The following is a 14,983-nucleotide window of genomic DNA, read 5'->3' as shown; positions in this document are numbered from 1 at the left end:
AGGGTTTATTCCAAAACCGGCGACGTTTCGGTGTTTATCACCTTTTTCAAGCTTGAAAAAGGTGATAAACACCGAAACGTCGCCGGTTTTGGAATAAACCCTTCCAATTTTTCACTTAATATCTGGAGTGCTGCCTCTGTTATTTGGATTTCTATATGAGTAAGTCTTTTACCAGGACTATAGAGCCTTTGCACCCCCCCCTTTTTTTAGGGTTTTTTTTACATTGTGCTGCTGTGGATTTTTTTTCGTCTAGATACGAGATAGATAGATAGATGGATAGATATGAGATAGATAGATAGATAGATAGATAGATAGATAGATAGATAGGAGATAGATAGGAGATAGATAGGAGATAGATAGATAGATAGATAGATAGATAGATAGATAGATAGGTATGAGATAGATAGATAGATAGATAGATAGATAGATAGATAGATAGATAGATAGGTATGAGATAGATAGATAGATAGATAGATGGATAGATATGAGATAGATAGATAGATAGATGGATAGATAGATGGATAGATATGAGATAGATAGATAGATAGATAGATAGGAGATAGATAGGAGATAGATAGATAGATAGATAGATAGGAGATAGATAGGAGATAGATAGGAGATAGATAGATAGATAGATAGGTATGAGATAGATAGATAGATAGATATGAGATAGATAGATAGATAGATAGATATGAGATAGATAGATATGAGATAGGTAGATAGATAGATAGATATGAGATAGATAGATAGATAGATAGGAGATAGATAGATAGGAGATAGATAGGAGATAGATATGAGATAGATAGATAGATAGATATGAGATAGATAGATATAAGATAGATAGATAGGAGATAGATAGGAGATAGATATGAGATAGATAGATAGATAGATATGAGATAGATAGATAGATAGATAGATAGATAGATATGAGATAGATAGATATGAGATAGATAGATAGATAGGAGATAGATAGATAGATAGATAGATAGATAGATAGATATGAGATAGATAGATAGATAGATATGAGATAGATAGATAGATAGGAGATAGATAGATAGATAGATAGGAGATAGATAGATAGATATGAGAGAGATAGATATGAGATAGATAGATAGATATGAGATAGATAGATAGATAGGATATAGATAGATAGATAGATAGATAGATAGATAGGAGAAAGAGAGAGATAGATAGATATGAGATAGATAGATAGATATGAGATAGATAGATAGGAGACAGATGGATATGAGATATATGAGATAGACCTCCCCTCTCCTCTCTCCATACATATATTATGATCCTCTGTGTAGTTTGGTATTGATGCCCGGGGGTCTCTGTACCATCTGGACGCAGAGTATTTATAGATGAGGCCTGAGCTGCTTCCTCTCCTCTTGGGTGTTGCTGGACTTTATACTGGATGACTTGTGGATGCATTGCAGTTAGTCCGTCACATTTAAGGTTTGCTATTACTTGGATTATTATTATATATATATTTTTTCTTTTGCAGGTATTAACCCATTCCCGCCTGGGGAACGGCCGGTGGATGACACCGGAGAACATTCGGGAGATGTATACAGCTGTTAAAGCCGACCCAGATGGAAATGGTGAGCGGCGCCCATTAGTCACGTCGGGGCCCGGCCGCTGTGTTTATAGGGCTGCGTTCTCCCTGTTGTGTCTTAATGGACGTCATCCCCGGAGTGCTTGGAATAGGATTAGGATAGAATTTCCACCATGTAGTGGATACTAGAAGGGAAAATACAGGGTCACTTATTAGTACGTCCCAGTTTCTAGAACTAGGTTAACCATTTATTTTCCTAATTCTTTTCTCAGTGACCTAAAATAATAGGAATAACTATAAAAATGTCCTAGAAATATCTGATGAGTCGCGGGGGCAGCGCCGGGGGTCCGCAGGGAGCTGGTACCTACCTATGCAGGAGCATGAGTGTCCGCTGCCTTCTCTTATGGCCTGGAGGAAATAAGGGGGGCACAGACGGTCATCACACTATAGGGGGGTCCTCATAAGAAGTACAGGTAAAAAAGCTTTTCTGACCCCAGACCAGACCCGAAAAATGGCTCAAACCCCAGAACAGACGTCTATTAGTCTGAATAAGCCGATTTAAATTCAGATTTCAAAATTAATTCTGTGCCCAGACCCCCAAAGCCCTAATATTTAGCAGAATTTAGGCCACTCCCCTAAAATTAATCTAACCTTTAATAGTTTAAAACCTATGTGACCCCCAAATGTAATTCTATCCCCAGACGAGACCCCCTTAAGATGAATCAGACCTCACATCAAAGCCCCAAAATGAATCCAGATCAGATCATCTAAATTAGATCAGAGTCTTAAAATGAATCAAGTAAGACCCCCAACCAAACCCCTCCAATTAATTCAGAACCCAGAACAGAACCTTTCAAATTAAATAGACCCCAGACTGGAATTCTGGATGTAATGAGACCCCCTATAATTAACCCGACTGCAGATTAGAAACCAATCCAGACCCGGTAAATGAGTCAGACCTTGGTACAGACCCCAAATATTAATTGGACTTTAGTTACTAGAATCCTATAGCAGAGCCCCAGTTTTGTAGGGCAGTGTTGCCCCATTTTGGGTGATGGAGCCGCCCCCCAGCCCTCTGCATAGCTGTGAACTATAGAAATGCAGCGGATTAATCACCTGCCGATCCACGGAGCAGCTCCAGACATCCGCCATACTTGTGATTGGGTTCATGTAGGAGTGGGGACGCCGCGGCGGGCCAGCGTCTCATGGTGCCCGCTCCTTGTCTCCTAGGTGTCCTCAGTCTGGAGGAGTTCAAGAAGCTGAACCTCAGGGACTTCCACAAATACCTGGGAAATCGGGAGATCACCCTGAACGACCTGGTGCGAAACAGTCAGCACACGTGGCTCTACCAGGGAGAGGGCGCCCACCAGGTGCTGAGGTCCATACGCCAGAGGTGGGTACATAGGACACCAGGTCCTGGACTATGTACATTTGGGCACAAGTGATCTCCGGAGCCCCATGCACGTGCATGGGAGGTGTTCTGGGCAGTGTACCCCTACACATCGGGCCACATTATCCATAATACAGTGTTATGTGGGTACACAAGGTGCCCTAAGCGATGCGTGTGCCACTGTTAAAGGGGATTTCCAATGAAAGATGCCCCTAAGGCTTGGAGGGCAGGGGATTGCGAGTCCCTACGTGAATAAAGCCCCTCATGTAGCTCCACGTGGAAGTGAATAAGTCAGACATTACTTCTAAGAAGTCTGTGTGGCCCCCCTTCTCCTGATTGTGGGGGTCTCATCACTCTGGATAAGGGATGTATATCCTTTATTTTAGGGGATACCAGGAGACCCCTCTTCGGCTCTGTGCATACGGTCTCCTCTAGGCCTGACCTGTTCGCTGGGGCAGATCTGGTGCAATCTCTCATCTCCATAATCCACTCAGGGAGTTTATTTACTGAGCCTAATGTAGTGTTAATTGAGGGACAGAGAGGAAATGAGAATCCTCCGGCCTGTAATTATCAGCAAACAGCCTCAAATCAGCAGCCCCCCCTCCCCGCCCCCCCTGTGTTTACCTTCATTAGTCCGTCCTAATTAATACGAGGCAGTGATTTATTAGGGCCGGGCTCACACACACTGTACATGGATAAGGACCATGGTAAGAAACTTCCGCTTACTGGGGACCCCAAATATTGGACATGTTCTGCCCCCTAAAAACATCAGACCACAAAAAGCTAAGGAAACAGCACCACGTGTGGCTGTGGCTGGTATTGCACAGTTGATAGTGGTGTTTCCATTGATAACTTATTATTAATGTCTGATCTGACTACTGGGGTCCACAAGACCCCCATGTGCGCCTCATTCACCCCTTGGGTGTTATCTCTCCAATCCTCATAGAAGTGAATGGAGTGGAGAACGTTCACATGAGGCTCTCGGGGACCCCACAATCCAGAGGGTCCATAAGTGTCCATGTCCTCTCTACACCCCCTTCTGGAGGACAGAACTCCAGAACAGACTCCCACCACCGTTCTATGTACATGGGGCACTTGGGGGACCCCACATTCTTGTGATCACCGCAGATATAGTCGCTAACGACACCTACATCTCTGCTCATCCTGATCCTTCTGATTCATGAATGACCAAACCATTCTGAAAACTGAAACCCTACCTTCGTTGCACAGTAAATCGAATAACTTTTTTTTTTGGTAAATTCCCTTTCAGAGTCATCAGATTAACCCGTTTGCCCCCAGATGTGGTGGAGAACAGCGAGCCCTTACAGGTGGTGCGGTACAACGCCGGCGGCCATTACCACGCCCACATGGACAGCGGGCCAGTGTTTCCCGAGACGGCCTGCGCCCACACCAAGCTAACAACCAATGAAAGTGCTGCATTTGAGACTTCCTGTCGGTAAGAGACCCTCGGCCTCCCTCATATTTAGGTGTCTATCCTCATATACTGCGGGGTCTGTGTATAGATTATACAGATCAGATTGTCAGAGGCGCAACAGAGGACATGACTATACCGCCCCCTGTTGGATACAGACACATACTACATACAACATCTGAGTTTTGTCACCTGTACTTTCTTCTTAGGTACGTCACAGTCCTTTTCTATCTGAACAATGTCACCGGGGGAGGAGAGACCACATTTCCCATCGCAGATAACCGGACATATGAAGAGCTGGTGAGTCCTACATATAGAAGGGTGACATTGTATCCTACGTGTATGACCAGACAATGGATGGTAATCTGTGTCCTTGGGTTGAGATATGACCCCAGTAAAGGCCCATGTCTATACGTCCCCAATTCTTACGATTTATGGGGTGACAAGAAACGGAGATAATTTACCAGCGCAAGAATCTTGTGATCACTAGGGGTCCTGAGTGTTGTCCCCCCACTGATCTGATGTTAATGATCGGGCCTATTCATAGGTTATTCAAACAAAGGGGGAAATCCGCTTTAAAAGGGAACCTGTTAAGGCGATTTGGAACACTAATCCACCCATAGGTCCATATGGTTTGGTGTCCCAAATCGTACTGTACCCCGGCACCTGCAGGTTCTGGAACATTCACTGCACAAGAGCCATAGGTACAAAGCATGCGCTGTGAAGCAGGTGGATTAGAGCATGCGTGGTGAAGCCGGAGCATTACAGCATGCGCGGTGAAGCCGGAGCATTACAGCATGCGCGGTGAAGCCGGAGCATTACAGCATGCGCGGTGAAGCCGGAGCATTACAGCATGCGCGGTGAAGCCGGAGCATTACAGCATGCGCGGTGAAGCCGGAGCATTACAGCATGCACAGTGAAGCCGGAGCATTACAGCATGCACGGTGAAGCCGGAGCATTACAGCATGCGCGGTGAGGCCGGAGTATTACAGCATGCGCGGTGAGGCCGGAGCATTACAGCATGTGCGGTGATGCCGATGCATTACAGCATGCGAGGTGATGCCGGTGCATTACAGCATGCGCGGTGAGGCCGGTGCATTACAGCATGTGCGGTGATGCCGGTGCATTACAGCATGTGCAGTGAAGCCGATGCATTACAGCATGCACGGTGATGCCGGTGCATTACAGCATGCGCAGTGAAGCCGATGCATTACAGCATGCGCAATGAAGCTGGGTTTATCACAAGATGAGGCGTCTGCATATTTAAGTTTATTTTTTTCCTTTTAAAAACTTCAAAAATGTCAATTTGGGAACCAAAACCACAGGCCCATAAGGACCTGTAGTTGGTTTAGGATCCCAAATCAACCTAACGGGTCTTTAACCCCTTAACGCTCTGCGCCGTAGCTCTACGGCGCAGAGGTATAAGGGATGTATGAAGAGGGCTCACGGGCTGAGTCCTCTTCATACAGAGGTGGGGGTTTTTGCATTTTGCACAAAACCCCCACCGCTAATAACCGCGGTCGGTGCTTGCACCGATCGCGGCTATTAACCCTCTAAACGCCGCCCGCAAAGTCGCGGGCGGCGTTTAAAAGACGCCGCCATCTTTTTTTCGATCGCCACGCCCCCGAACGTCATCGGGGGGCGGCGATCGGTTACCATGGTAGCCTCGGGTCTTCTTTTGACACGAGGCTACATGGTTTATGCAGGTTCGTTACAATGAGCCAGTGGCTCATTGTAATGTATGACCTGCAAAAACGCCATATATTGCAATACTGTAGTATTGCAGTATATGGTAGGAGCGATCTGATCATCTAGGGTTAATGTACCCTAGATGGTCTAAAAAATAGTGAAAAAAAAAAGAAAAAAAAAAAGTTTAAAAAATAAAAAAAATTAATAAAATATTAAAAGTTCAAATCACCCCCCTTTCCCTAGAACGGATATAAAACATAACAAACAGTAAAAATCACAGACATATTAGGTATCGCCGCGTCCCAAAATGTCCGATCTATCAAAATATAAAAACGGTTACGGCCGGCGGTGACCTCCGAGGCGGGAAATGGCGCCCAAATGTCCGAAATGCGACTTTTACACCTTTTTACATAACATAAAAAATGAAATAAAAAATGATCAAAATGTCGCACAGACCTCAAAATGGTAGCAATGAAAACGTCGCCTCATTTCGCAAAAAATGACCCCTCACACATTTCCATGCGCCAAAGTATGAAAAAGTTATTAGCGTCAGAAGATGGCAAAAATTTTTTTTTCTTTTTTGTACACATTCGTTTAATTTTTGAAAATGTATTAAAACACAATAAAACCTATATAAATTTGGTATCACCGCGATCGCACCGAACCAAAGAATAAAGTAGGCGTGTTATTTGGAGCGAAGAGTGAAAGTCGTAAAAACTGAGCCCACGTGAACGTGCGGTTTTTTTTTCAATTTTTCCACATTTGGAATTTTTTTTCAGCTTCGCAGTACACGGCATGTTAAAATAAATAACATTACGGGAAAGTAAAATTTGTTACGCACAAAATAAGCCCTCACACAGGTCTGTACACGGAAAAATGAAAAAGTTATGGATTTTTGAAGTTGGAGAGCGAGAATTTAGCCGAAAAACCCTCCGTCCTTAAGGGGTTAAGGGACCCGTTTAAGTTTACCAAGTCTCGGCTCACGGCGCAGACGCACAGAATACAGAGTTCTGTCATCTCCGTGTCATATTGGATCTTTTGTGTGATTTTCCTTGCAGTCTTTAATCCAGAACGACATTGATCTGAGAGACACGCGGAAACATTGCGACAAGGGGAACCTGCGGATCAAGCCCCGGCAAGGGACAGCCGTCTTCTGGTACAATTACTTGTCCGATGGCAAAGGTACGTGGGGATCGGTTACATTCACGGGAGTTCAGGATGTGGCGACTATTTGCATCTTGAGGCTTTTGTCAGACTCCATATTGTTCTCATAGATAGGACTCAGCTTAGCACTAAAACACATGAACGCCCTCAGTCTGATCATCTTAGAGGATTTCACACATGAGATGCCGAAAAACATTCCAAAACCAGCACCGTACTGCTGGTAAGCAGGGATTCCTTGCATCATATATGTGTCGGAACAAGGATTCTGTAAAATCTGGCCACAAGATTCACAGACTGAGCTCATTCATGTACTTTAAGCCTCGGGCCCTTTTCACACAATAGGTGCAGTGCCCGGGCCGGAACCGGGCGAGAATCGCAACGTGTGGTGTCCTACGTACAGGAAAAGATTGGGCATTTCCTAACTATTTCCTCATATACGGTGCTCACTGTACCGCGCCCAAGCGCCAAAGACGTCTATAGAGACCGGATATGGATCATGTGAAAGGGGCCTTAGGGTTCTGCTCTTCCTGGAGCAGGCATTAATAATGCCGAGCGCCCCTTTAATAATGCCCCTTTAATAATGCCCTTTCCCATCCAGTCTTGATTTTGTCCTTCTCCTTCCTCCCTCAGGCTGGGTGGGGGACCTGGATGAGTTTGCTCTCCACGGCGGATGTCTCGTGACCGAGGGAACCAAATGGATCGCCAACAACTGGATCAACGTGGACCCCAACAAGGCGCGGCAGCTGTGGTTCCAGCAGGAGATGGCGCGATATGCCAAAGATGACCAGGAAAGCCAGAAGGAGTGGACAGTGGACAAGTCATACAAGGACATCCACGTGGATTTATAAGAGGAGAGTCGCGTGGCTTGTGGTAGACGCAGGGGGCGGAGTGCGGCCATCGCTTGCCCCCGTCATTTACACGCCCCGTCCTTCTTGTTCCACTTCCTGCGAGGATACAATAAGGCTGTCATCCGGGCCAAGGGAGGCGTCGGTGGATGGTATACAGGGGGTACAGACGGGCACCGTGCTGTCAGACAGCGCCGCGACTGATGGGTCACACTGAGCCAGAGCCACCGGCATTGAGTTACATCATTGGGTCCACAAGTCCAGCCAAAAATTACCAATCGTATCGTCACAAAAATATGACATATCTGGCAAAATTGTGGAGTGCGGACAAGGACGAGAGAAGGTGAAGATAGTACAAGGCTGAGGCTCCTGGTGGGAGCATGTCCCTATGACAACACTTCCAGTTCTGTGCTCAAAGGGACAGAAGTATTAGAACATAGATACAGATATAAATCCTGATCCACATCAATGCTCACATCCGTACAGTGCGGATATCGATGTAGATCGGGATTTATCATCAACTCGGTGATTATTATTATAGATTTACTGATAACATAGAAAAACCTGGCGCCATCTTCATTACTAGTCACAGATATTAATGATTATTCATCACAGCCGGTCAACACACACAAAGCTTATGGTTCAGTCATAAAGTTCTTCTTCCTACAGCCACCACTAGGGGGAGCTCACTGCTTTATTAGTGTGCATTATGTATACACAGAATGCTAAAAGCTCCCCCTAGTGGCGGCAGGCAGAATTTATTTAACTATGCACCGAATCTGGAGCTCTGACTTATACAGAATTATGTAAAAATATAGAATTTTTAACCTAACGCACCAGTACCAAAATGTTAAAAACTACATTATGAAGGGTGCACCAGGCTCCTGTTTCCATACATATGCACCAATAGGTAAGCCCCTTATGAAAAGTGATCTTCCTTATCCATCATATCTGTGTGTGTGGGTAGCAGGGCTTTAATATCATATGCACCAAAGAGACAACGGACCATTTTAAAGGGGTTTTCCCACTTACCATCAGGGTAGGTCCTTCCACAATTAATGTAGATGCGAAGTTTCAGTTTATCAGGAAACGGGTGATGGGGATGGAATCTCATCCACCTTCTCAGAAACTCCTATTTATTCCTCTAAATATATCATTTTTACAAATTCTGTAGCTTTAAAATGTTCCAATAAGGTCAGGGATACAGAGTGGATCTTTTTGGGCAGTGACCACAGGGTATCACCGCGTTGCGACCTACACAATGGCACGACCACAGCACAGCGATAGGATTGATATTTTGGGGGTCATTTACTAAGGGCCCGATTCGCAGTTTCCCGACGTGTTACCCGAATATTTCCGAATATCGCTGATTTTCCCTGAATTGCCCCGGGATTTTGGTGCACGCGATCGGATTGTGTCGCATCGGCGCCGGCATGCACGCGATGGAAATAAGGGGGCGTGGCTGCATGAAAACCGGAAGGATTCGGAAAAACCGACCCATTTTTTTTTTTAAAAAACGTCGGAAGAACTGCCTTAGTGAATCACCGGAAGACCCGAATCCACCGCAGAGAACGCGCCGCTGGATTGCGAATGGACCGGGTAAGTAAATCTGCCCCATTGTGTCTATGGCATTGTGGCAGCTTGGAAGTCGCAACGTAACGGCAATCCCTTTCACTAGCAGCGGCGGATGTGGCGATACCCGGCCGTCCGTGGAAGGCGTTGCCTGCCCTGATCATGCAAGGATGAGAATAGGATTGTACACTGTGAATGATCCGGGTTCCTCGGAGGAGGTCCTCCAGCTATAAAGTGATACATTGTCTCCAGATACAATGCAGTGGATTATGGGATATAATGATGTGAGTTATCAATCATGTCCAATATTCTGCGCTGAATCACTCATAGCAATATTCAAACTTCTGAAACTTTTTGGGACTCCCAAATACCACTAGTAGTGGAGTTAGTAGATGCGTCCTGCATATATTTATGTATTTAAAGGGAACATTCAGAAAACTGAGCTCTAAATCCCCCTGTAAACACACAGACTCCCACCTCATCAGTTCAGTCCCAAAGAGTTTTAAAAAAAAAAGGTTGAATAATCAGGCCTATTTTCTAGTTTGAGACTTTCTTTTTGACCTGCTCAAAGATGTCACACGGTCCAGACTGCACCTAAAAAATAAAGTGTTGTGCGCCTTTACGAAAACAATGAAGTGCAGTTCACTCCTTTTATGTATTGAATTGCCACTACTTTCTGCTATCACTAGGGGGAGCTCCCTGTACGATTGAGTTTAATGTGTAAACTGTATACAGTGAGCTCCGGAGCTCCCCCTAGTGGAAGTGGATGAGCGCAGAATTTTGGACTTATAATTAAAAAAAAAAAAAAAAAAACTACATATGAAGGATTCGTTATAATAATAATAATAATGACCCGGGGAACCCTTTTAGGATAGCCGTAGGCATTAGGGGCCAGTCTGCTGACGAGTCAGAACATATCAGACATTCTCAGTCTTTTTTTATCAACATATTCTGTCCTGAAGTCACCTGACCAAGGAATCGACACCAAAGAACGGGCAAAATGGGTGACCCTTTAAGAGTGATGTGTGATGGCCGACTATCAGCTGATCTGTGAGGAGAAGCGTTGTCAGGTCTCTTCTTCCGTTTACATGCGTGTTGTCATTGTATCGTCGTGTCTGTGTGACGCTCCATGTCTGAAGCGCGTGGGATGACTGCGTTTCACTGTTTACACGCCGCGGGTCAGGACGGCCATCGTACGAGCGATCCCACGCGTTATTTATTTGCACGTTTTCACTTTATGTAGATGTTTCCTTAGTTTACAATGTTGTTTGTTGCACTTCTTAAATTATTGAAAAAAAAAAGAAGTAAACTTTATTTATACCTGTGTGCGTCCTGCCAGCTTTATTGTACATGGACACTGCAGCAAAGAATACACAGCGTGTGTCTACAGTTCTGTAGCACATAGGACCACAAGCCTGGTGTCATCTGAAAGATGAGATTCTTATGTTTAATATGGCAAAAGCAGCACGGAACTGGACCACAAATGAAAGAGAAGATTCTTTATGACCCCTTAGCAAAGAGGAGTGCCATAGAACAGAAGATAGGGCGTCTGAAGGGACTCTCAGGCGAAATATGACTCTTCTCTGCACATTTTCATGCGACTTTGATGGTGATTTTTTTTTTTTAGAGGCATAAATGGGGGAGGTTAGCAGTTTGGGGAACCACAAAAAGTGGCACAGTGGAATTATCAGTTTGATAAGGGAGGATTATAAATTTGAGACCAACAATAGGACAGAGGGCATGATGATGGAGGGGGAGTATTTAGTTTTTTGGGCCAGAATCAGGCAGGGAAGAAGACTCAATAGTTGGAGGGAGCAGCAGGATTGGACTGGTCCACTGGTGTACTGGAAAGCCACCGGTGGTACCTGTCACCTGTTGACTCCACCCCCAGTACTCACTGACTCCGCCCCTACCAGCAGTTCAATAAGAGAGCAGAGGAGAGGAAAGTAACCAATTCATTATTTTGTAATTATACTACAGAGGAGAGGTGATACCCTAAGAGGGGGCCACAATATGTGGAGGAGATGAGAGGGGCCATAAGGCAAAACACATGTGTTACTTATCGAACGCAAGCGCTTACGTGTACGGGAAGGTGTAACTTCAGATGCGCTAGAAATTCATTTCAAAATGCAATTCAAGAGCATCGTGTGAACAAGTATTAAAAGAACTTGCAAAACAGAACGGTAAAAATGCAAATCGAACCAGATCCGTGTTTTTAATCATCATTAATAATGATGTGTTCTGCCTAATATGTTTCAAAACACAATGTACATGTAATATTCCCATGTAGCAGTAGGTGGGCCCCCACAATACATTTTAAAGGGAATCTGTCATCAGGAGCCCCTTTTTCTACCTCCCTGTGTCCCCATAGAGAACAGTATACACCCTGCCAAAGAGATTTTATAGTAAAACTGTGTTTTTAAGTCAGATGAAAGTTTACCATTCTGTATGCGGAGCCGTGTCCCTTGTCCCCCCCCCCCCCCCCCACCTCAGGACGTCCTCATTGGCCACTCCCATGGGACACACCTCTGCATACAGAAAGGTAAACTTTCATCTAACTTCGTTTTACTATAAAAACTCTTTGGCAATGTTTACACTATTTTCTATGGGGGAGCCAGAAAATGTGCTCCTGATGACAGGTTCCCTTTAATCCCCCATTATAAGCGCAGATAGTTGGGAGCTATGGTATTATAGCATTGACGACTCTGATGTTATCTGCCTGTCGGCTTCAGTGCTACACAAAGCAAAAGGAGAGGATCTGCTGAAGGGGAACAGAGGTAAGTACAGGACGTGTCTACTTTCATTCTTTGGGTCGGTACGATCACAGGGATAACAAGTTTGTATAGATTTTATGTTTTCATACATTTACAAGAATTAAAACCTTTTGTACAAAAATGTTTTTTGTTTTTTTTTTATTTTGCCTTCTTCTGGCGCCAGTAACTTTTTCATACTTTGGTGTACGGGAGCTGTGGGTGGTGTCATTTTGTGCTACCATTTTTAGGACTGTACGACCTTTTGATCGCTATTTATTGAATTTTTTTTAAATATATTTTTCAAAATGGCAAAAAAGTGCCATTTTCAACTTCGGCCACCATTTTCAATTGAGGGGTTAAACGAAGTGTAGAGCAGTTATTATATTTTGATAGATCGGGCATTTTCGGATGCGGCGATACCGAATGTGCTTATGATTTTCACTGTCTATTTATATCAGTTCTAGGGAAAGAGGGGCGATTTGAATTTTTTTAATTTTTTTTTTTTCAGACTCCCCAGGGAACTTTAACCCTAGGTTGTTTGTTTAATGCTACCATACTACAGTCTATGTACAGGGTAGGGATGTCATACAACAGTCCATGTGAGATCAGCCTAAGGGCGATGCCACACATGGCGTTTTTGGTCCGTTTTTTTTTAACGATGCGTTTTCAGTCAGTTTAAAAAAAACTGCATGCGTTTTTTTGACCTTTTATCATGCGTTTGGCTGCTTACAACCCGTTTATCTATTAAGATAATTGGGGGGAAAAAAAAAAAAACAGTCAAAAACTGATGCATTTTCAACCAACAGACCAAAAACGCCATGACCCTAACCAGCAGCTATGAACATGTGTTAGAGATTTTTATCTAGGGCTTATCCGCCCTTCATGTTGTACAGGTGACTTACAAATTAACATTTTCATGGGACCAGAAACTTGAACATAAAACCAAGAACACGTCAGTCTCTTAGTGCATGTAAAGATCTTCTCCCAGTTTATTTCCCAACCACAGTCGTATATATCAAAACAAGACAGAAACTCATCAAAGAGGCGCGAGTAGAATACTGCAATGCTATTGGCCACAATGAATCCACCAGCACATTCTCCTAGAGCAGTGATGGCTAACCTATGGCACTGGTGCCAGAGGTGGCACTCAGAGCCCTTTCTGTGGGCTCTCAGGCCATCACCAGAGATGACTCCAGGTATCTTCCTGCAGTCCCAGACAGCCCAGGACTTGCTGTGCACAGAGCTATATTAAAGTGACAGCGCTACCTGGGACTATTTTCTGCTTTATTGGTGTCCTCAGGTGCTGGTATCAATGAAAACTGTGACAGAGAAGGGAGCATAAATCACTAATTACATTTCTGTGTTGGCACTTTGCGATAAATAATTGGGTCTTTGTTGTAGTTTGGGCACTCGGCCTCTGAAAGGTTCACCATCACTGCCCTAGAGGCTGATAGACCTTGTTCACAGACATGTTTATACGAATTTCCCTGAGAAGAAAAAGATAAGCTGACTCCAGAACTAGAGATGAAGGACGGACTGGATTCCCATTAAATGTCAAAGGGATTTAGACAGAAGAGCAAACACGTTACGTAAAATGAAGTTTGAATTATGACGTTAACCGGACAGCGCTTGACCCCCGGCATGACCCTTGGCTAATACTTAAAATGGTGGACAGTCCCTTATTTTGGGATCTCTTAAGTCGAGATGGTGTCCGAAACCAGTGCGATCTCCTTAAAGGGGTTATCCGGGTCTTAAAAAATTACTGAGGGCCGGGCTATTTAACACATACTAAACATGTACTTACCTCCTCTAGCGCTGCCGATGTCCCATGCCGCGGTCAGTCTCTTCTGTGCGCCGGTCTGTTTACAGGGGTGCACAGGGAGCTTCCAGCTGGCCGGAAGCTCTCATCCGACACCATCTCCCAGAGCTTACAACGCTGAGAGATAGGGATGGATGGGAGGAGCCGGCCACATCGCGGACCGGAAGCTCCCTGGGCACCCCTGTAAACAGACCGGCGCACAGAAGAGACTGACCGCGGCACGGGACAAACAGGGGCACAGATCGAAGAAACCTTGGCGTGGGACATCGGCAGCGCCAGAGGAGGCAAGTACTTGTTTATTATGTTTAACTAGCCCTCCCCAGCACTGCCCTCAGTAATTTTTAAAACCCGGATAACCCCTTTAACAACATGTTTTCTAATCTAAACCGCCCCCCCCGGTGGCGCTGCTGCGCTGAAGAGCATCGGAACGCACTGGAGTTCACCAGCTCGGGCTGAGTGAAGGTAAGTGCACATTTTCCGTTTTTAAATGCGGCGGTTTTTCCGAATCCGTCGGGTTTTTGTTCGGCCACGCCCCCCGATTTCCGTCGCGTGCATGCCGGCGCTGATGCGCCACAATCCAATCATGTGTGCCAAAATCCCGGGGCAATACAGGGAAAAAAAAAAAATCGGCGCAAGTCGAAAATATTCGGGTAACACGTCGGGAAACCGCGAATCGGGCCCTTAGTAAATGACCCCCAGTCACTTTCACACTGTAAAAGCAAATGTAACACAGAACTAATAGTTTGTCTTCTCAAATCTCC

At 44.9% G+C, this 14,983-nt stretch overlaps 1 protein-coding gene across 1 annotated transcript in view; it reads left to right on the top strand.

The window, feature by feature from the left end:
- The window catches only part of P4HTM (prolyl 4-hydroxylase, transmembrane), a 30,289-nt gene extending 19,311 nt beyond the window's left edge, over nucleotides 1–10,978 (top strand). The window contains exons 4-9 of the mRNA XM_072129191.1: nucleotides 1,508–1,604; nucleotides 2,789–2,951; nucleotides 4,219–4,404; nucleotides 4,590–4,680; nucleotides 7,128–7,251; nucleotides 7,864–10,978. Of these exons, the coding sequence (XP_071985292.1) occupies nucleotides 1,508–1,604; nucleotides 2,789–2,951; nucleotides 4,219–4,404; nucleotides 4,590–4,680; nucleotides 7,128–7,251; nucleotides 7,864–8,081 (879 nt within the window). The 3' untranslated portion in view covers nucleotides 8,082–10,978. The remainder of the gene's footprint in view (nucleotides 1–1,507; nucleotides 1,605–2,788; nucleotides 2,952–4,218; nucleotides 4,405–4,589; nucleotides 4,681–7,127; nucleotides 7,252–7,863) is intronic.
- Nucleotides 10,979–14,983: the final 4,005 nt, after the last annotated feature.

This window comes from Engystomops pustulosus, chromosome 10 (assembly GCF_040894005.1).
Source record: "Engystomops pustulosus chromosome 10, aEngPut4.maternal, whole genome shotgun sequence".
NCBI classification, from domain to species: domain Eukaryota; kingdom Metazoa; phylum Chordata; class Amphibia; order Anura; family Leptodactylidae; genus Engystomops; species Engystomops pustulosus.
This window is presented reverse-complemented; position numbering and strand designations above follow the sequence as displayed.